Here is a 21158-nt window from a genome sequence, read left to right as displayed (position 1 = left end):
ATCTGAGTTACACACACAAGACAATATCACGGAAGCTGGGCGAGGATTATCCCCATTGCAACCCCAACGCTCGCTCGTATACATCACGATAGTCTTGTCCTTGCACTGGTTGGGTTGTGAATCTTCCCAAACGTCATGGTCATCTCTTTGTCAACGCATTCATCGAGGGAGAAACGATGTTTTTTGTAATTTCTGTAGACCAGTCGTAGAGGGGACGAAAAAAAAAGGGGCTAATCCCTAGAAATAAATGCAAAAGGGGCCGCCCGTTTTTTTTCTTGTCTTTCGGATTTCGCGCATACTCTGGCCGGGGTAACGCGAGTCTTCTTTGGGTTGGCTGCTTTGGTTGTTGCTTTCGTAGCCAAGGAGGCCTCAGTTTCCTGACCTCAGACTCGGGAGGTGGAGTGCCTTTCCACCTCTCCGTCGTCTCCCCATCATCCTCTGGCCTCCCTTGCTCTGTACGGGTCTCCTGCCATTTGTTTTCTCGGTTTCCCTCTCCTGTCAGAAAATCGTTCAGATATCGTCCGATTGTCCGATTATGTGATGTCCATAGATGATGTCCGTTGATGATGAAGTGATGATCCCTTGAGGGCTCCCATGTTCCCTTCTCCCAATGCCTGGCTACCCCAGCCAATCTCCCTGACCTAATCCCAAACCCCCTTGTCTCGCAATGCAGCTGCGTCTGAGGAAACCCGGGAAATAATACAGTGGCGAGTTCGTTTGCGAATCGTCGATATAGCGAAGGAAAGAAAACAAGGAAAGGGGCAGATAACAGAGCGCTTGGAAACGGTGTGCCGAGTGACGGGGTAAAAAAAAAAAGAGAGATAGATACTGAAATAAACCAAGAACAAGTATTTGCAAAGGTCGCGCAAGGTGGGAATTTTCGGTGTTCGCGTGAGCGGCAAGGTCTTTTCCTTGATGAGCGGCGGATAAGGATGCGAAATTGGGGTATATAGAATATGTTGAAGTTTGGAGTGAATGGTTCTCCCATGACCTCGTCTTTTGCTAATCTTGTCCCCTGGCTCTGTAATGATAAGGTATATTGTGTCCATATTTTGATGTCGTGAGACGGGGGGCCGGGGATGGAAGACGCTCAAGATGTCGATCGTGGGAGTGAAGTGGCTGTCGCGAGACATTGACCGTGTAGGTAAAGCCGATGATGTTTTCGAAACCGTAACCCGATCCCGGCGAGTGTGAGCCGTTCTTTGCAGAACCCTCGCCGGGTCTAGGGGTTTGTGGGACCATGATGATGGTCGCTGTTCTGTTGTTACGCACGCGTTGATCGCGTGGCTTCGTCCCTGTACCTTACCCCGTCCATGCCCAGGCCCAAAACAAAAGCAAGACATAACGCCTGAGCAAACGATGGAGTGCTCGCTGGGAAGAAAAGATCGCAGGCCTTTACTGGGTCAAGACCGCCTCGGGCTTGACTTCAAAAGACATGTGGTTCGGGTGATGGGTAAGAGTTTCAGTGTCGCCCTCAGGAATCCGATCCAGGCCGCCCACCGAAGATTTGGCAGCATGTTGCGGATTTACTCGAAGTTTCTCCGTCAGCTTGAGCAGGCCCTGGTAGTCCTTCTGGTCGACCAAACCGCTCGCAGCTGTGCTGGAGAAAAAGCTCAGCAACGTGTCGGCCGCTCTTCGGGCCTCCTCTTGCGTCGGGGATGTTGGAGACGAGCCTGCAGGCGTGGTCGCTGATCTGCCGGCCATGCTGCTGTTGCTGCTGCTGTGGTGCAGATGCGGAGACGATGTGATTGCGGTATCCAGAGCAAAGTGTGGTGCCGCCATCTCGTAGATCGGTGACTCGAGTGCAGAAGACGGGGCAGTCGATGCTGGGTGGTACTTCGGAGTCATGGGCTCAGTCGTTGCAGTCTGGTACATTGCTTCAACGTCAATGTTCGGGAACGTCTGACTTCTGGGCCTCTGGAAGTTTGAAGCGACTCCGTGCATCTGACGAGACGAATCAGGGGGCAAGAAAGCTCCAGCGTTGGGGTCAGGGGAGAAGGTAAAGGTTCCCGTTGGACTCAGGGCACTCCCAGAGAAGGATGAATTGGCCGCATCGGTCAAGGCACTGTTGAGAGACGTAGTGCTTTGAGAGTTGGAATGTTTGTATGCTGGACCGTCTCCGTAGCTGACAAAACCAAGACCGTGAACAACGTCTTCGTCGCTTCTGTCAGCGGACAGAGGGGACTGATGACCTGTTGGCGATGCTGGGGAAATACCAGATGCTCCTAAGGATGGAGAGCCAGAGATCTTGGCGTGGTTCGTGATGTTCGTTTCCGATGCCCTTCGCGAGAGCCTTCCTCCAGGGAGGATGTTTCTCTGTTTGAATCTTTCCAGCCACGTGGCGTTGATCGATTTCGTCTGGTTTGCTTCACCGCCGCCGTTGGTAGAGAAGTGCCTAGCCTGCTCCAGGATCTCTTCATCACCTGGAGTTAACCCTGCTTGGACCTGTTTCCTATACCAGGAGACGACGCCGCGATCAATGTCCGGATACTTGCCTTTGGCATGGCGTCTGCCGGCGGGGGATTGACTTCTGTCCGCCTCAGGATTCAGGTACTTTTCCTTGTTTCTGAGGACCTTGGATACAGTGCTATGGAGGATGTCAGTTTCGTATTCCACGTTTCCAGTCTTGGTAACAAGGCCTACCTGCGCTCAACCCCAAACATGGCACCAATATCAGTCTGTTTGACGTTGGGGTGTTCGGCCGCGTACTGGCACATTTTCTTCCTGTCTTCATCCGTCAAGACCCTTCGCTGCTGGGGCTGGGCACCGTTGCCGTGTCTCCCCGTCCTGGCGGGCGCGGGAGGGACCACGGGAGCCATGCCCAAAGGTGGTGCCGAATAGCTGTTTGGATTCGTCAACATGCTGGGCCATGTTGGTTGAGACGGTATCATGAGCATTGGAAGCTGAGAATGGGATTGTTGATGATGCGGCTGTATCGGTTGAGGGGGCGCCGGAGGAGGAGGCATCCTGCCAATCGACTCAGACGGCAAGCCGTGAGGCATAGTTGGCATGAAGGCGCCGAATGGGCCGTAGTCTGGCATTGTGGTTTGGTGAGTGTACGAATTCATGTCGTTCCAGCTCTCATTGCCGAAGGATGTGTGGCTCTGTGACATGTGGCTGTCTTCGTCTTGAGCCATGTGGTTGTCTTGATCCATAGTGGTGGTGCCCACGATGGAGTGGTCCATTGTTTATATGACTCGGTCGAGTTCCAGCAAGAGCCAACAAGCCAACTCGACAAGGCTCCGAGCGGCAAGTGTGTTTGGCTACCTAGGTGGCCTGTAGTTGTTCAATCCAGGTTCTGGGTTGGTGATTGCGAAGAGGGGATCGCGCCGATGGCTTTGGCTTGACTGATGGGATGGCACTCGGGCCAAGCAAGTGTGGGGATGCCTGGTCCCAGCAAGCAGATATTGGTGGGTTCGACTTCATGAACGGAAGACGGCATGCATGATAGAGGAGGCCAATTGGTTCCTGGAGGCGCGGCGTGCAGGAGTGCAGGCGTGCAGGCGGTCTGCTGTGTAGGTCAAGAAGCCCTGGGCCCCGGGGGTGACTTAGATGCAAGTGCGTTGCAGGCTGCAGAAGCGTGTTGGGTTGGGAGGGGGGAAGGGACAGGAAAGGATGTCTTGTCTTGTCTTCTTGCCCGGTTGACTGCTTGCTTTGTGAATGGCTGTTGCCCGTCTGGCTTTGGGTTCGGGCTGTCTGTCTGCAGCGCCTTCTAAACGAAAAGGGCCGGTCCTTGATGCAGGTGTTGGGGGTTCGAGTTCGAGGGCGGGTGCAACGAGCAACTGCCTTTTAACGCGGTAACCACCAACCCAGTCAGTTGATCTTTTACCCTATCAGGACCCCCCGGATTCGCTCACGCCTTCTCGGTTCCGATGGTGTTTCTTCTCTCGTGCCGCCGTCTGGACAGTGAGGAGCAGGCCGGCAATCGATTTACTGCAGGTTTGGCGGTGGTCGATTGATGTTTCAATCTGCGAGCGTCCGCAGAGAGATGGCGGTGATGAGAAAGAGACAACAGCGAGGATCAGATGAGGAGAAGAGCGTCGATGGCAGAGGAGATAGATTCGATGTATCTACCCGGCCGGCCAGTGGAGGATAGAGGAAGACAAGCCTGACAGGTCTGGAGAGTCGAATCGGACCAGTAGGAAGAGAAGGGTAGGAAGCGGTCTCCTGCAAGAATCAGACGCCGCGACGCACAAGGCAAGGCTTGGAGGCCAGAGCTAGCAGGTCAGGGTTGGGGTAGGCGGGCTTGTCAAGATAGTAATACTGTCCTGCGCACGAAAGGATGGGAAGGTGTGCGGTGCGATGCGGTGCGGTGCGTTGCGGTGGTGGGCCGTCCTCTACTATACATATGTACCGCCGTACACTAGAGCGGATGTTTTCCATGTAAGTAGGTACACTGCCGGCAAGGGTACGGGGGTGTCTCGTCTCCTACTGGGGGTGTGGTGGGTAGGATTGAATCTAAGTCCGACTAGGGTCTTGACTTGGTGTGGCAGCGGGCCTGGTGAAGGATAAGATGGAGCTCTCTGGCCTGTGTGCGTGCACATGCATCCACAGATACATGAAGAAGCCCTCGACAAGGAGTGAAAGGAAGACGCCGAGGGGGGAAAAGGATTTGGTGACAGTCAGCAGGCTGGGCCAGTCCGATTCTTTGGGGGAAAAAAAAACCTTTGGGTCGGAGGTTGAGTTGAATCGCTAGAGCCGAGACGGTTGTCAGAGCAGGAGAGTCTGGGTGGAAAAGTGGTTGCAGTTATGATAGGTCCGAAAGAGGAGGGGAGGGCGACAACAAGACTGAGGTGCAGCGGACTCTTATGCATAGAACACGATGATATTGGCAAGGAACGAAAAGAACCGAGGGGTCAACGATGGCGGAGAAGAGCATCTTGCAAGCAGCGATCGAGGCAAGAGAGGCAGGTTAGGTAGGGCGGCGGTGGTGAGGCAAATGCCGTTGAAGAGAGTTCCAGAGTGTCTGTAAGTGCGCATGGCAGTTGATGAGGTTGCGTATCTCAAGGGCGAAGCAGGGTGGGCATTGAGTGTTTTCATCAATAAAGACATCATAGTCGGCTTACAATTGGTGTCTAGACCACTAACAACCGCCACGGCTAGGGAATTGAGGATGAGCTAGAAGAAGCCACTGGCTCGGTTGGTCTCCGTTGCCGCATGGGAAGAAACGACGGCGGATCTAGGAACAGTTTTGACGGGAATGGGGCAAGCCACACACAGACACTAGTTGGGATGCTGGTTTGCTTCCGTCTCGTCTCGTCTCGTCTTGTTCTGTCGCGCCTCCTCTGGGGCCTGGGCTCGCCCTCGGTTGCTCTGTCATGTCTCGGCTTATCCCACGCTGAAAGGAGAACGGCCACTAAGCCAGCCCAGGCGACCAAACGGGGGAATCTAGATTCCCATGTTTCTCGCCTCGTGTTGTAAGATCACGACTGGCATAGCTGAGTCTGTCAGGTTGATGCAAGGTGACCACGGATCGGGCCACGCTGGGGAGATTCTGTAGGGAAACAAGATTTTGTATGACCCAAGAGAAACGGAAACGATGGCAGACAGGTGAGGCTGGTCTGACGGAGGAAAAAGCAAGCCAGAAAGCGAAATGTTACAGAAAACGGTTGTTTGTCTACTAATTAGCAAGGCTCAATAATCAAGAAAAGAGGGCGGCAACGGGGTTGAGGAAACGGACAAAGTGCGCGCCAATTAGCTGACATTAGTACCTGCTTCCCAGTGAGATTACCACCCACACGCACACACGGGCGTACACACTGGGAGGACGTAGAAGTAGATGTAGACGGAGAGGTGGACGCATGAGCAAACGCACTGGGAGACATGTCCGTCGCGATGAGGTCGTCTTCGGAGGGGGGAAGAATCGAAGGAGACGGAGGAGGTAGTCAAGGCAGCTCTAGTGACGGAGTATTAAGATCCCTGGCGTCTGGATATTGTTAGAAGATGGTGCGGCAGTGAAGATAGGGAAGCAGAGGAGGGCAAGGTACCTTTAGCAGCAGAGGCAGCGAACACATGGTGTGTGTAGGCGTGTGTGTGTGTGACGGGCCCTTTCTCATACGCTGAGTGGTCGTGGAGCGAGCTAATGGAGCTCGAGCAGAGGAGGGACGTATGCGAATCGCGCGGCTGGGCTCCCGTGGGGATACCGATGGCGCAGAGTGCGGGTGATGCTTGCTGATGGGATGAGAGATGGAGGGGGCACTTGGTAGGATGGATGGATGGATGGATGGATTGGCGTGGCATGGGATTATGCCAATGTGAGAGATGAGAAGGGCGAGACGAGACATGGAGACCTGTCGAAGAATGACGAAACCCAAGCCACGCTCAATTACATTACCGTCCATGCCATACCATGCCATGCCATGAGGCATTGCGTCCACCGTCCGTCTTGCTCACTTCTCACGCACCCCGGCTGCGATGGAGATGCCTCTTGCCGCGTGGTTCTCGGTGGCTTCCTTGCATTCCTTGCACTCCCGGACGGTGGAGACCCCGTTGTGGTTGTGGTAGGTATTCGCAGGTGAGGTAGGTAGCTGTCAAGTGCTGGTACCTGCCATTATGCTCCGCTACGTTACCTTACCTACGCCAGGTTGGCCCGTAGGTAGGTCGTAGGCATGCGAGGTCATCGGAGACGTTGCTGCGCAGAGACGAATGAACGATGAAGTGCGGATGAACGGTCGCCAAAGCAGAGGACGGGACGAGAGCTGCTGAGTGAGGTAAGGATCGGGTACCTGAGGTAGGTAGGTAAGGTAGGTAAGGTAAGGTAGGTACTTACGAAGGGTAGGTATTCGTAGGCAAGGGAGGGCAAGGCACGGGTACTGCGTAGAGAGATGGAGGGAAGGACTGGACAAACTGCGTCGTCCCATCTTGGGCAGTGGGCCGGCGGCCGGGCGTTCAGTGGCTCTCACCCGTCCTTGCCTGCCTTCACCAGCGTCCGCTATTCCCACTTGGTGCAGCTACGGATACACTACGGACCAAGGTGCACTAGCAGAAGGGCTACCTTACCTTAGAAGGCGCACGAGGCAGGGGTACTGGGCAGGGGCTGCTGCGTGGACCGTGAGCCACTCTCCCCCACTGGGGAGGTACTTAGGTAAGGTACCTTAGCATGGTGCGAGACACGACCGGGAGGTACCTGCCTTCCTTACTAAACTAAGTATCGGCTCCACTTTGTACCGCAGTGCTCCGTCCGCAACTCCGTACCTTCCCCGAATGACAATCAAAGACGGGCCTGAAGACGCGCAGAGTTCAGACAGGAAGAGACAGGCCCAGCTTCAACAACCCCAATCGCCCCCAGTGATTGAGGGGTTGCGGTCCCTTCCTCGACTCCCATAGGGCCATCGGTGCCCAATCCGCACCCCGTTGCGACTCATGAAGACTCGACCTTTGCGACTTTGCAACTGCCTCCACGAGCGAGCTGAAGTACTTCGCGAGAGAACACATCCACCCAACCTCGTCATCTGATGCTTTCTGATGCTCTGACCGACTATTCGTCATTGACTCGACTCGAATCGCTGTCCGTCCTCAACCGATACGAGATGACGAGAAGCGCGAATTAAACACCGTCAAGTACCTCATCCATGTCAGTTACTTGGACGCCAGACGACGACGCCCACAACTCGGCCCTCCTGAGTCCCCTCTACATAGTACTTACTACTGCGTTACTCGCGACCTGCTCCAATTCAATTCAAAAATCCGAGCCGCGCCCGTTGCGCCCTAGCCTTGCCTTGTCTGCTTCCAACCAGCCAAGTACTTACATGCTATGCTGCTTTTCTCCGGTCCGTCAAACCTGTCAAGCGATCGACTGATACTTTGAGAAAGGGCTTTTCGGCGACCTGACCCATCCTGGCAAGCCCAGGGTGGCCCCCCAGACGTCCCACCCTCCTCAGCCGTCCGAGAGAACCATTCAAACATTGGAGGGGCGTGAGGGGGTGTGTTTTGATAGACCTGGAACCTCTTGCGGATGCCCGCCGCTGCTTCACGCACTGCTATCGCCCTTCAAACTTCTGTCACTTCTTGTCAGCAGGAATCAAAATAGCGTACTATTTTGTCAGCCTCGGCCAAATCGACTCGTGCCTGCGAATCCAGCATAAACGGTCGCGGCAGTCCATGACGATCAATGCATATCGCGGCGGGGACGCCCTAACCTGGTCTGATTCCTTCATTCATCCCCATTCAATACACCAACCGACCGCCAAAAATCCCGCCAAAGCTCCAACGTAAAACGAGCCAAGCTGCGACAGGCGCTTTGATCCTCAATCTTGGTTTGATATGCCGACATCAACGGCATTCCATTAAGCATTGCTGCTGCCCGATATTGGGCTGAAGCCTGCGGTACACTACTCCCGACTCGAACTACCCTGACGCATCCACCATGGCATCACGAAGACCGTCTCCGACAATGACAGGGCCTTGTCGCAACGTCTTTTGCTCCCGTGGGCTAAACATCCACCACCGTCACATTCATCGTGGACCGCAATTGAATTGCTTTGGCTCCTCGTTGGGCCAAGTGACGAGCTGGCCACCGAGATGGGGTCTGCTTCCTACTTCCAACAACGCTGAACGTCATGCTCTTGATCAAGACTCGCCGCGGTCGCTTAGATGTCGGCCCATGCCGTCCAACAAGTGGTCCGCTCCAACCAGCCCGAATTTTCAAATCATCATGGGGCTGGCCAAGAGCTGCGATACAGTTTGATAGATCTGGCTAGCTCATCATGGGACGGGCCTATAAAACTTTTCTCGGACCATAAGGGGACCTCCAGGGTATGTTGGCCGACACCCGGTCGATTCGTTCACACCGTCAAACCCCCAATCTCGCAGGCTTCCTTTTTTACCCAATATTCAGTGTCCACCAGCATGGTTACTTTGAGAACTGCCTCCATGAGGTCACCCGATTCCAGATGTCGGTCAGAAGACCGGCAGCGTCGCCATACAAGCCTGGGGCCGTCGAAACTGAAGGTCGGCCGTCGACCAACAGCAGCTCTCGCAACGTTTTCGGAGTTTTCATTGGACATAAATTCCGGATTCATCACGACGTCTTTCTTCTAATCATTGGACAGAAAAGATTCTTTTGCGCGTGAGGCGGCCCTAGTGAAGCCATCCTGTAGGCCGGCCTGGCTTCCAGTTGGTCAGTTCGCCGCATACGAGAAAATCCTGGGCAGATTTGGACCATCGCTGCTTGCCAAAGGCGGTCCTGGAGGATGAAGGGCCTGGCCAAGCCTCAACATCACGGCACGAGGGAGGCTTCGTCCTTGGGGAGCGACATGCGGCGTACTATTGCGATTGGGGCATAGGCCATGCTCGATCCAGGGTCGACCAGCATCCGCCCGCGTTGGCCCGCAACGTGCGCCGTTCTCAATTTCAAGCGGGCCCTTCCGGAGGTATCCTAGCGTACATGTCACTTGCCTCCAACACTCAGCCGGGCCAGTGTCTGATCGCTCGGCAGGCACAGACCTCGCGTCCGTCACGGTAAAAGAGACGTCTCATTTCAGGATGTTGAACGGGTAACATGCATAAAGTCTATGGGCCAGGCGGGGGATGAACCGAAGAGGTAGCGAAAGCCTTCTGGGGTCTCAACGTGCTCCAGTCTGTCGATGTTCAATTTCTCACCCGCTCACCAAGCCGATGACCGTCCACTTTGGAGGCGACGGAGGCCATCTCAGAATGTGGCGTCGTGCTTCGATCTGGACCAATCGCGATGCGGAGGAGACCAGATACGGGCAGGAATCTGGGGGCCCATCCTGGCGTTGTGTTAGTGCCTTTTTGGCGACGGCCAGCCGCTGCTTACAACGCGGCCGTGACGAGGACACACAGGATCAATAAGCTGTCGCCCCAGCCTCGCGACAATCAAATGTTAAGAGCTGCATTATTGACACCAGGGCTTCCCCAACGCAGGATGACAGCATATCACATTCTTCCTCCTGCCCCCGATGGCAACCAAAACAACGACCGATTGCTCGAGGGGAGCGTTCAAGCTACTGGAGCTCGGGCAGGCAACTCGGTACACCATCCTGTTCCCAAGAGACTGCATCTAGCCCCTTGGGATATGCTTAGTATGCATGCACACACGGCACGTTTAGTCTCAACTTTGCCCTCGAGCAACCATACACCCGAGAGCCGCCACAAGCAGAAAAGAGCTGCTGGCCAGGGCATCCGGTGGAGTGCAGCTGGGTCGCTCCCGAGCTCCCCCAATCCCGCTGGAAGTAGACGGAGCAGATTACGCCTTGGAGGAAGCAGGGGACCTGGAGAGCACGAGCAACATTGCAGCGCAGCATCCGCCGCGGCCGTCTGTGTTGCCCCTGCGCCTGTCTTCCCTTCCCTGCAGCCGTTCTCCCGTGGTCTGTGTCCTCTCGCCCTTCGTTCGCCTCATTTATGTTCGATTCGATGCAAGGTACGAATGCGCTCATCTATTCAGACAATCTCTAGATGAGAGGCCAAGATCGTACGCGGTCCTGTTGCTACCATGCTCCGCAACGGCCCTCTTTCGCTTTCGTCGCATATCGCGGACCTAGCTCCTAGGAATCCTCGTCGCTCTTCTTTCACTCGCAAGATGAGATGAGATGAGATCACGGCTTGAGAGGACCGCGGCCGACCCACCGCTAGCACCACTGCTCAGCGCAAACAAAAATCGGGACTCCGCGAGGACTGAACATGGGCGGCAAAGCGAGCCTTGTGAAAGGTGGGCGTGAGAGGGGTGGAAAGGATTTGCGCCTGACTAGCTGCGAGAGCGGCACCCCTCTTTTTGTTTCGACCAGCACGAGTCCTGAGCCGCCGCCGCCGTTTCGTCGGGCACGTTTTTTCTCGCTCATCGGGGAATTGCAGTGAAATGCATCGCGCCAGCGGTGCAGAGCGTCCGTACTCCAAGACACAGTCAGCCAGCAATGGCGGGAGTGTCGAGCGTGCGGACAGAGAAGAAAAGGGTGTCGTCTTAGCTCTAGCTCTGGTTTAAGCGCCGACGTTCCCTCGATCCAGGGAAGCCCCCAGTCCGCTCACCCACACACCCGCCCATGCTTATCCATACCCGGCCTGTCAACCCATGCATCAGAGGACGGATGTGCGCTACGGAAGCTGCATACTGCTGCGGACTGCACTCTGCGTGCAACTTTTCTTCCCACCCTCTCCCGCGGAGCCTTTGCAGAGAAGCATGGCGGCGGCGGCCATGTGCTGCCCTCTTGCAGACACCAGAGCATGCATCCCACGCTTCTGCTGGGAAACTTTCGGCCGCAGAACGAGAGGCCCTCGGCTATGCATGTCGTCCACGATTTGCTTCAACCTCTTGGACCGCAACTTCAGATGGTGGCGCATGTGGGGTAGAAACCGTTGTCCATCATCTTGAAGCACCACCGCCTGCGTCATAATCGCGATGGGTGAGACGGCGTCGCATGCGAGAGCGACGACAACGACGAACAATGACGGCGGTGGATACAGGGCTGTCCGCGACGGCCAAAGAAAAAGCCTGCTTGAGAGACGGCACGTTGCCCGACGACCGACGCCATGTGTGACTGCGACACGCATGGCAGTTCAAGATTCCTCTCAGGAGACTTGGAAAATATGGAGACGTTATCCGCCAGACGCCGTTTCAACTGAGACACTCATTCCGCAAGCCAGGTCTCCGGCCCCCTTTTTCATTCAATTCTCTTGGTATTCTATGATGCTAGAACGAAATTTTTTGCCTGACCCAAACGTGCCTCTCATCTCGGCCGCAAGGTGAGATGCCCTTGGCGCCGCTGTCAAAGACTGACTGTTTGCGGTCGCGCCCATACGCCGCAGGCCATTCAGCCCTGCCCTGATTTGACTGAAGCTTCAAAGTTGCAATTGGTAGCCCGTGTCCCGGCTTTTCCGGTACGCCCGCGTGTTGTTAGTACATGCCACTAATTTGTTGGAAATTTTGAGTTTCGTCCACGATCCCATGGTGTCGGGAGCCGAGTGAGATCGCGCGAGCAAAAAAGGACCTCAGGGTCCAGATGGTGTTTTCTTCTCTGGAGAGGAAAGAGGCAAGTGGCTTTCCCACCAACGCCGTCGGCACCTCCGGCCGGGAATGGGCTTGATGACAATGGTTGTCGTGCGCAATTGTTCTCGTTGCCGCCTTGATCAGCGCTTGACGATTGTAACTGCAGGTCATCGATTGTTAGCATTGTTTGCTTCCTCCAGCGTCTCGCCGAACAAGGATGCGGCTTGTTCTCCCACGCAGGGTAAAGGGGCACAGCCGTACCGATATCTTCGTCAGCTAGCTCGTGGGCCAGACCAACGCGTTGAGGCTGATGCTTGACAGACTTGCCATACACAACGGCCGTCTTGAACTGCTCCAGAATGCTTCTGTGGATTTGGTTACACTGGAAATTTCGTCAGTACCAGAGAACGCTATCGACCTTCTCCCGGACGGGAATGCTGCTCGTGGGGTTTCCCCCTGACGGGTCACTACTCACAAAGTCTTCCACTGTGCACCGGTTCGACCGAAGGACGACGGGCTGGGAATAGTCGGGTAAGCGGCCCTTGGGCTTCGTGTATACGCGAACCAGGTTCAGCTTCTCCCACCTACACGCGAAACGGGGTTTGTTAGCCATTGCGCCGCGACAGCCTTTGGAGTTTGGGGAGATCCCTGCCGCCGCTGATTGTGCCGCCGGGGCACTATCCGGGCGAGGATCATACAGGGAATCCTTACATAGCCTCCATCAACTCGTCAATATTCCAACCGTGCTCGGAACTGATTGGTACGGCATTTGGAATACGGTACAGCAGGTCGAGTTCCTCGATACTGATGGCGTCGATTTTGTTGAGGACGTAGATGACGGGGATGTAACTACGGCTCTTGGCCTCGAGAATGTCGATGAGGTCGTCAATGGTGGCGTCGCATCGGATGGCGATATCGGCAGAGTTGATACGGTATTCGTTCATGACGGCCTTGATTTCGTCATGGTCAATGTGCGTTAAGGGCACCGTACTGGTAATGTTGAGACCGCCCTTTTCCTTCTTCTTGAAGGTGATGTTCGGAGGCGACTTGTTGATGCGGATACCGAAGCCCTCGAGTTCCGTCTCAATGACGCGCTTGTCTGTCAGGGGCTTGTTGACGTCCAGCACGATGAAGATGAGATGGCACGTCTTGGCCACGGCAATGACCTGACGACCACGTCCACGACCGTCCTTTGCTCCCTCGATAATACCGGGCAAATCGATGATTTGAAGAGGAGCACCTGTGATGCGTTAGTGCCTTGATTTGGAGGGGAGTCGTTGCGGCCTGCCCTCGGCGCAATGAAGCCGCCAGCAGAGACGACGTACCGTTGTAGGTAACCTGACCCGGCACGGAGGTAAGGGTCGTGAACTCGTACGCAGCAGCCTCGGAGTGCTGGCCTGTCAGCCTGCTCATGAGCGTACTCTTTCCGACCGAGGGGAAGCCGATGAAGCCGATACTGGCGACACCCGTACGCGCGACGTCGAAGCCGGCACCACCGCCACCACCACCGCTCGACGGGGTGAGCAATTCGCGCTTGAGCTTGGCGAGCTTCGCTTTGAGCTGGCCCAAGTGAAAGGATGTGGCTTTGTTCTTTTGAGTCTTGGCCATCTGTTGTGTTGCACTGTCAGTCCCTGCTGCTGGTCATCCGTCCATGAGGACGGCATCATGGTTTCGATTTGCGTGGATGAGCTTTGGCTGTGGTGGACATTCAGATGTGATTGTGATCGCGATGCGCCTCGGGGATGAAATCGTTTCTCAGGGTCGACGCATGTGTAGGCAATGAGGGCAACGTATCGATCGTGGCGTGGAGGGGGGATGGGGGAAGTTGGAACGTACTTCGGCCTCGATCTCTTTGATCTGCACACAAAAGTCGCGTTAGCAATCGACTCACTACCTCTCTCGACGTGTTCATAGACGGGGGTTAGCTGTGGTGTTGGCGCATACCTTGTCCACCGTCGTCGACATGATGACGGTATTCCCAGACTCGCTCTACGTGTGTGTTTCCAAAACCAGGTCGTATCAGCCGCCGTTGGCTGCTTTGTCTATCGGGTCCTAAATGTACGTCCCGCCGTCGTCGTGTTTGTCGTCGTCGCCGTTCGTTCGCAATGACGAGGGGCGTTTTCGTTCGGTTTGCTGCTGCAGCCCTGTTCAGGTCCTTTGGTGATGGCAGTGCGATCGTTGTGGGCAAATGGCGGGGGTTTTCGAGGGCGGTGTCAAAGTTTTGGCGGGGCGCGGGTTTTGCCGGCCGGTTTTTTTCTTGGGCTTTCTTTGGGCCAATCTCTCTCACGTCGGTGATGTCAGTGTCTGGGCCTCACACTCACGACTCGAGTCATAGGAAAATCTTTATTCCCTGCGTATTTTCCTTCTTCGTGGAATATCATCATTAGTGTCAATGTGCTTCGGGTTTGCGACAACAGATGAAAGGTCACATGAGATACTCCTTTTTGTTTTTTGAACAGTTTGTTTCATTATCTACGTCTCGCCTGGAAACCCGACCCATCATTCCATACCCTCCGACCCATGAATCGCACAGACCGCCCACTGCAGGTCTGGTTTCCTTTTTTTCCGTTATATGATACTGGTAAAAGGGGTTGGTCGCGTTGAATTGTAGCCGTCATCCAAAAGCAACTGAAGCTAGTGGCATCGCAGTCTGTACTGTTGCAGACTGATCCGCAAAGAATCCTCTTGCCGTCCATTCGGCTAGGTGAAATATAGCCGAGCACTGTTTATCTCTGTTCGTAACATGTAGAAAACCCAACTGGAGGCAGCCGGCTTAGGTGTCGCCCTGAATTGTGATTGGAAGCTCCGTCTAGGGTTCCTCTCGGCAGTTATGCTGGTCCATATCGTCACCGGGGGTGGTTTTTGCGACAGGACAGGTTGCATTCGTATATTAAGTAAGTGTGACCCGTTACTCTATTTCGCGAAGGTGAACCCAGCTTAGCTGGATCCTGACGTCGAAACGCCGTTGACACCGTTGGGGAGAGGTCTCGCCTCGGTAAACAGAGGCGCGGGCGCAGAAGAAGCGGTTTGAGTGCCATTGACGGGTTCAGCCGATGTCTCGGTAGCATTCGACTGACTCCTCGGCGAAAGATGTCCGCCGTTGGGTAGCGCCGGGGTTTTGGTGCCGTTCAAGAGGTGCTCCAGCCCTTGCTCTTTGCAAAGGCGAGCATAATCTGGGTCGCCAGGAAAGATCTGCTGCAGTCCCTTGCGAGGGGCCCGCTTCTCGGGGAAAGGTGTGCTGCTTGTCGCAGACAGTCCAGGCTTCTGCTCCTCGACCATGATACCGTCGACGTAGTACTTGTTCCTCGGCGCAAAACCGTAGAAACGGTCTGCATCAGGGTCTTGCTTCCACTTTTGCGGTACTTTCCATCCGTACAACTGGGCCTCATCCTCGGGAAGTTCGCGGTACTCGACGCTGAGTTTCAGACTCCGGAGGTGAGGGACGTTTGGTACAATGAACATCAAGTCAGATAGCTAGGATGGTGTTAGCATCGTGCAAAGTAACTGCCTGAACGAGTCCCTTACCTTGACAAAGAACATGTCCAACTTCAAAAACTTCTCCCGGGCCTCTCCGCGAAGCTTTTCCTTGAGACGATAACTCATCTTGAAAGGGTCCTGGCCTTCGCCGTAGTAGTCTGGTAGACCAGTGCCGAGCTCGTAGAGACTGTCGGTAATCAACGCGTACCGGTCAGCTTCGAGTCTCCAGATAACTTTCTTGGCAAGATCGGAGACAGGAATATGTTCCCAAGCGGTATCTAGAGTTTGTCAGTGAGTGAGTACATCAAGACGTGAGTGGAATACGTACATCTCGACAAAGTCAGGTCCTTCTCGCCGAGAAGCAAAGCGGCATGAGTGTTGAGGATCCATTGCTCTCTGCCTTCGGGCGAGCCTGTGGCCTGTGGGCAGATGGTGTCGAACCGCACACCCTGCATGTGCTTGAATTTTGCCGCCAGCTCAGGAGTCTTGGGGTTCGAACAACCGTCGAGCCAACGGAGGAGAGGAGGAAGCTTCGCAAGTCGCAGACGCTCTTGTTCTTGCTGGATTCTGCGCTGCTCGGCCTCCTTAGCCGCACGCTTGCGCTCCATCTCCTCACGCTGTTGACGCTCCTTGCGCTCGCGTTCCTTGCGCTCTTCCTCCTCACGGAGACGCCGGGCTTCCTCTGCGGCTTCACGCTCGAGTTGTTCCTTGCGAAGCCTCTCCTCCTCCTCACGCTGCTTCCGGGCCTCTTCTTCCTTTCGTTTGCGTTCTTCTTCTTCGCGGCGTTTCTTCTCCTCTTCCTCGCGTAGGCGTCTTTCCTCCTCTTCGCGCCTCTTCTTCTCCTCTGCCTCCCGGCGTTGTCTCTCTTCTTCCTCCTGACGCTTTCTCTCGAGTTCGGCCTTGCGTTTGCGCTCCTCCTCGCGCTGCTTAGCCTCCTCCTCCTCCTTCAGTCGTTTTTCCTCGGCCTCTCGCTCCTTTTGTTCAGCCTCGCGTCTCTTCTGCTCGGCCTCCCGCTTCTTCTCCTCAGCTTCACGCTGTCGCCGCTCTTCCTCCTTCTTGCGTGCTTCCTCGGCTTCAGCCTCACGGCGCTTCCGCTCCTCTTGTCGCTTTTCCTCACGGCGTCTTTCCTTCTCCTCTTGGCGTCTCTTGTCGTCATCGCCACGTTCCTTCTTCACACGAATTTCCGGCTCCTCGACATCCTTAACATCTGATGCGTCTGGCATTTCGATATCGACATCTTCAGACTTAACGTGTATGCTCGACTTATCACTGTTGCTGGACTTTCCGGATTCCCTCCTGTGCCCGTCAGAATCTGACTTGCTCTTGTGGGGCCTGCGGTCGCTGTCATCGTGGTCCCTGAGACTCGATTTCGATCGGGGAGGTGCTTCACGCGATAGCCTATGCGGGTCGTCTGGCGATGCTGTCGACTTCGGCCGGCGTTCCTTGCCATCCACATCGAGCCGCCGCCTCTTCGTCGGCACCTCACCGTCCTCCTTCTCCCCAGTGCTCGAGTGCGGCGGCGTGACGCTTGACCGGTGCCGCTTAGCAGAATGATCGCCGGAAACAGAGAGTCGATCCCTAGACTCGTCCCTCTTGAGAGCCTTTGTACGATCGTGGTACTTCTCTGATAAGGGTTCTCCCTTCGGCTTCTCGGGATGGTCGTCGTGTTTCGGATCGCGTGGGCTTGAGGGGTCCTTCAGAGACGAGGTGGTCGAAACCATGCTAGCGCGGCGGTTCTTTTCCCTTTCACCGCGAAGCTCGCCCTTGGAAATGAGTTTCCTCCGCGGCTTGACAGCCTCCCCTTCAGACGACATGGCAGCAACGTCAGACTCGGCGCGCTTCGCAGCTTTGGCGGATTGCTTTTGTGACAGCGCAGGTGATGCTTCTCTGTCAGAAACTGCAATGGTCGGAACACGGTCTTCTTTTCTAGGCCGGCCAGGACCGCGCTTGGGTGACGTCTGGTCGTCGTGGAATGAATCAGACCGACGCTTTTCCTTTGGACTGGTGACGTTACGATTCGCTGAGATTTTCTTCCGACTCTCCGGGTCGCGTGAAGGGCTAGAAAGGTTGCGCTTGTGCGCTCGGGCTTCGTCTTTGAGTTCATTGCGGCCCTGGCGCTTGGTTTCCCGGTCTTGGTCTCGGTCACGCTCACGCTCCCGCTCCCGTTCTCTCTCACGCTCCCGTCTGTTCGGAGACTTGGTCTTGGAAATATCACGATGCGACTTCCTGTACGCATCGTAAGCTTCCTTGAGCATGTGCTCCTCGTCTTTCCAATTTGTGCCTTGTCGGCGTCGCGCGATCTCGTAGTAGGTTTCTCCCTTGAATCGACGTGTGGGATCAAAGTTTGCCTGGTCCAAGAGCAACCTAACCACCTTGATGTTCTCCTGGCCTATCGCGGCTAGCATAGGTGTCGCGAACTCTGACGGCATATTGGTACTTTGCACCGGTGCAGGGTCTGGGTTTGCGCCACCCAATGCCAAAAGTAGCTGGATAACTACTTCGTGCCCACCCCTGGCAGCCGCTACCATCGCTTCGGAATCGTCGCAACCATCCTTTACCTGGAGGATTCTTGTAACAGTCTCCTCGTCGCCCTTAGCGGCTGCCTGCCGAAGTGTCTTATCATCGAGGGACATGTACAATAAGTAGTTGCTGGTTTTGGTGGCCCTCACAGTACCGGCCCGCCGACCGCTGGCGTGAGATGAAGAAGGGGCAGGTGACCGTCGCGGGCTATCGGGGCCGAGTGATGACCGAGTATCCTGGTGGTCGACAGAATGATGGTCCTCAGATGTTCGCCGGCGTTCGCCTTGTCTGGACTTTGCCTCGATGAGTGCGGCACGAAAATCGGCAGCATTGTCCAGGTCGTCGCTGACTCTGTCGAGAGGTTCCTCGCCGCTCACGTTGGCTTTCCGCGGGTTGACACCCGCGTTCAGTAAAAGCTTCACGACTCCGAGGTGGCCGTTATCAACAGCGTCGAGCAATGGTGTGTCCTTGTCATAATTTACACAATCCAGGTTGCATCCAGCGTCGATGAGAAGCTTCACAATATCCTCGTACCCATTAATTGCGGCGATTTGAAGTGGCGTGTTTCCCGCATAATCGGCAACATTGAGGTCCTCGGGTCGCTCACCGAGTCGTTGCTTTGCAATGTCGTACTCGCCCCTGGCACAGGCTCTAGCGAGGAACGTTTGGCCGTGAGCGTCGAGATGTTTCTTGTGTGGCGCAATTTTGGCAGGTGACATGTTTGACTCGGCAGTGGCGGGCGTCGAGAGATTCCGTAGCTTGGAGCTCCGGGGATGAGGGCTGCCGCTCGCTGAAGACTCATCCGAGTGATAGTCGGTGGACTGGAGCGGGGGAGGCAAACGCTTCTTCTTGTAGCTCAGGCCATTTGACGAGTTTGCAGGAAGCTGCGTCGAAATGCTCCGTCGGTGGGCACGTGGGTTGTGGGGAGATACGGATCTGGTACGAGATCCTGAGTGGCCATCGGTTTCTCTCTTGGAAGAGGACATCTTGTGTTCCCTGGGGGCTCGGATCGGTCGAGAATCAGCCCCGGCGTCAGAAATACGTTGTCGTCGAGCCTTGCGATTCTCGGCCTCGTCCTCCGAGTCTGCCTTGGGAGCTTTGCGTTTGTGAGTAAGTGTCCGATCGGTGGATTTGGCTCGGTCTTTCATGGACAGCTTGGGAGATTTCCTACGGTCAGCACCCGTGTCGGAATCGGAATGGTTACCAGATCGACGTCTCGGGGGAGAAGCAGGAGCCGAGCTGAGGCCGCTGGAGCCATCTTTACTTCGGGCGGATTGGTCCTGGAGGCGTTTCTTTTTCAAGCCCAACGAAGATGCTCCTTCAGACAGCAAACGGGGAGGGTTGACGGGTTTGTCTCTGTCGGCATCTCTGGCGGCACTGGCATCACGAATCTTGCGGGGGACCTGGGGCTCTCCGTCGCTGCGATCCTCGTGCTTTACCTTTCTCGCCTTGGAGGGCGAGTAGCCATCCTTACCGGGTAAGACGATGGTTTCGGCATCCGAGTCTTTCTCGGCGGGAGCGTCGTCGGCAGCAGGAGGCGCGCGAGATACGATTACGCTGGGCTTGACATCCTTTGCAAGGACAGGCGGAGATTTGATGGACTCGTCGGCGCTCTTTGGTTTGTTGTTGGTGGACTCCTTGGACTCGTCAGGCTGGTGATTGCCCAGTCGCTTCTCCGCAGCAGCGACGGGCTTCGGCTTGTCGGACCCGGCAGCATTCTGCGCATCCATATCATTTATCTGAAGGTCGAAAAACTGGCCAGCACCATCCTGGCCAAAGGTCGGCCACGAGTGAGAGAAAATGAGGGCGTGGGCGAATTGGTGTTGTGTTGACTGATTGAAATCGCGGTCGGGTGGACGGAGCGGAGCAGCTTCTCGGTCGCCAAAGAGAAACGCCCCTAAGAGAAAGTGGCCAGGTTAGTCACGGGGGCGCGGTGTGTTGGCGACTGACGGGGCAGCGGTGCGGTGTCGGGGTCGGAAGTGTCGTAAAACCGGATCACGAAGACGATAAAGGAAATAAAAAAGACAAAGGAAGCGCCTGGCCGGAGTAATGATGCGTGTGGTTCGATGGACGCGGGCGTGGGTGGAAATGCTGGAAAAGGCTGTCTTGGTGACGCTTGACGCTTCGATCGGTTTGGCTGAAGGTGGAAATGGGGCCGCGAGAGTCTTCAGAGTCAAAAAGTCTGATCGCCACCTCTTTGATTGGACCCGACGGGGGACGCTTGGGATAGGAGGAGGAGGAGGAGCAGCAGCAGCAGCAGTAGTGCTAACAACAACAGACAGCGAAGGAGCACCAGCCAGCAAGGCGACCAGCAAGCAGTACCAAGGCAGGCAGAAAAGCGGTAGCGTAGCGCAATGGCAGTCAGTCGTGTCGGTTCTGTGGCAGTGGCAGTGTGAGTGAGTGCGTGTGTGTGCCTCTGCACAATTTGTGGCAGCCTGACGGCCGACTTGGGTGGGCACACGAGGACGAAACTACGTACTCGATTCGAGGTACTTGTAGATGCTGCATCCTTTTGGTGCATCATCAAGTATCCCCCAGCCCGCACTAGCCAAGCTAAACAGGATACAACCTGGCAGCAGTCCCGGCAGCCACCTTGCTTCAGAGAGAGACGGCAAGATAGCGGACGGGACTGCCGTGTCGTGTGTGCTCAATCTCACCCGACTGCTAGGAAGGTTCTGCCACTTGCCATCCTACTGCCTCGTCTCCCTCTCTCTCTCTCTCCCCCGTCCGTCTGCAGTTTGCAGCTGCACACCGCGCATGCTGTTATGCAAGTTGAAAAGTGCCTTACCTCGAATACGCTGCCACGCTGCATTAGACCATGACCAGCAGAGGCAGCAGCAACACGCAGCAGCTCTCCTGACCGACCCTGGCTGCCAGCCTGCGAAATTTCCCTTCAATTCAAAACAAGGCCTGACCGACCATTCAAACGAGACTTTGCCCGGCTTGCCTGCAAATTCGCTTTCTTGAATGAAAACCAGCAGCACTCGCGGTACGTACCCGTAGGTGCTGCTACGCGGTGCTGCGACATCGAAGATACGTACCGAGCGCTGCAGTTTATTCGGATCCACCTTGGCCAATCCCGCGTTCCCAACCTCCTGCAGCGTCGCAGCAGGCTGCTCTTCCCCCCTCCGCCATCGTACCCACCCTGTCGTTCTCATCCTCGCCGTCGTCGCATCTTGAATTGAATCAGCGAATCACGAACCACATCGAAAACGGAGCT

The 21158-nt window shown here is 55.7% G+C and overlaps 3 protein-coding genes across 3 annotated transcripts; all 3 read right to left on the bottom strand.

Moving 5' to 3' along the window:
• Nucleotides 1-1395: 1395 nt before the first annotated feature.
• Tigd2 (Tigger transposable element-derived protein 2) lies at nucleotides 1396-3185 on the bottom strand (the record flags this gene model as incomplete). Its single annotated transcript, XM_036638607.1, has 2 exons — nucleotides 1396-2587; nucleotides 2644-3185. 2 exons carry the CDS (start codon nucleotides 3183-3185, stop codon nucleotides 1396-1398), a joined length of 1734 nt encoding a protein of 577 aa, XP_036496085.1.
• An 8896-nt stretch (nucleotides 3186-12081) lies between these two features.
• Nucleotides 12082-13906, bottom strand: RBG1 (Ribosome-interacting GTPase 1; the record flags this gene model as incomplete). The annotated part of the gene is made up of 7 exons (XM_036638606.1): nucleotides 12082-12101; nucleotides 12203-12323; nucleotides 12417-12525; nucleotides 12653-13181; nucleotides 13267-13549; nucleotides 13778-13798; nucleotides 13886-13906. 7 exons carry the CDS (start codon nucleotides 13904-13906, stop codon nucleotides 12082-12084), a joined length of 1104 nt encoding a protein of 367 aa, XP_036496084.1.
• Nucleotides 13907-14878: 972 nt separating this feature from the next.
• HOS4 lies at nucleotides 14879-19668 on the bottom strand (the record flags this gene model as incomplete). Its single annotated transcript, XM_036638605.1, has 3 exons — nucleotides 14879-15415; nucleotides 15467-15696; nucleotides 15747-19668. The coding sequence occupies 3 exons, from the start codon at nucleotides 19666-19668 to the stop codon at nucleotides 14879-14881; spliced, it is 4689 nt and encodes a 1562-aa protein (XP_036496083.1).
• Nucleotides 19669-21158: the final 1490 nt, after the last annotated feature.

Source organism: Colletotrichum siamense, assembly GCF_013390195.1.
Source record: "Colletotrichum siamense strain Cg363 chromosome Unknown KSG_Cg363_contig04, whole genome shotgun sequence".
NCBI classification, from domain to species: domain Eukaryota; kingdom Fungi; phylum Ascomycota; class Sordariomycetes; order Glomerellales; family Glomerellaceae; genus Colletotrichum; species Colletotrichum siamense.
The sequence above is the reverse complement of the archived record's forward strand: the minus strand, read 5'-3'. Positions and strand labels throughout refer to the sequence as shown.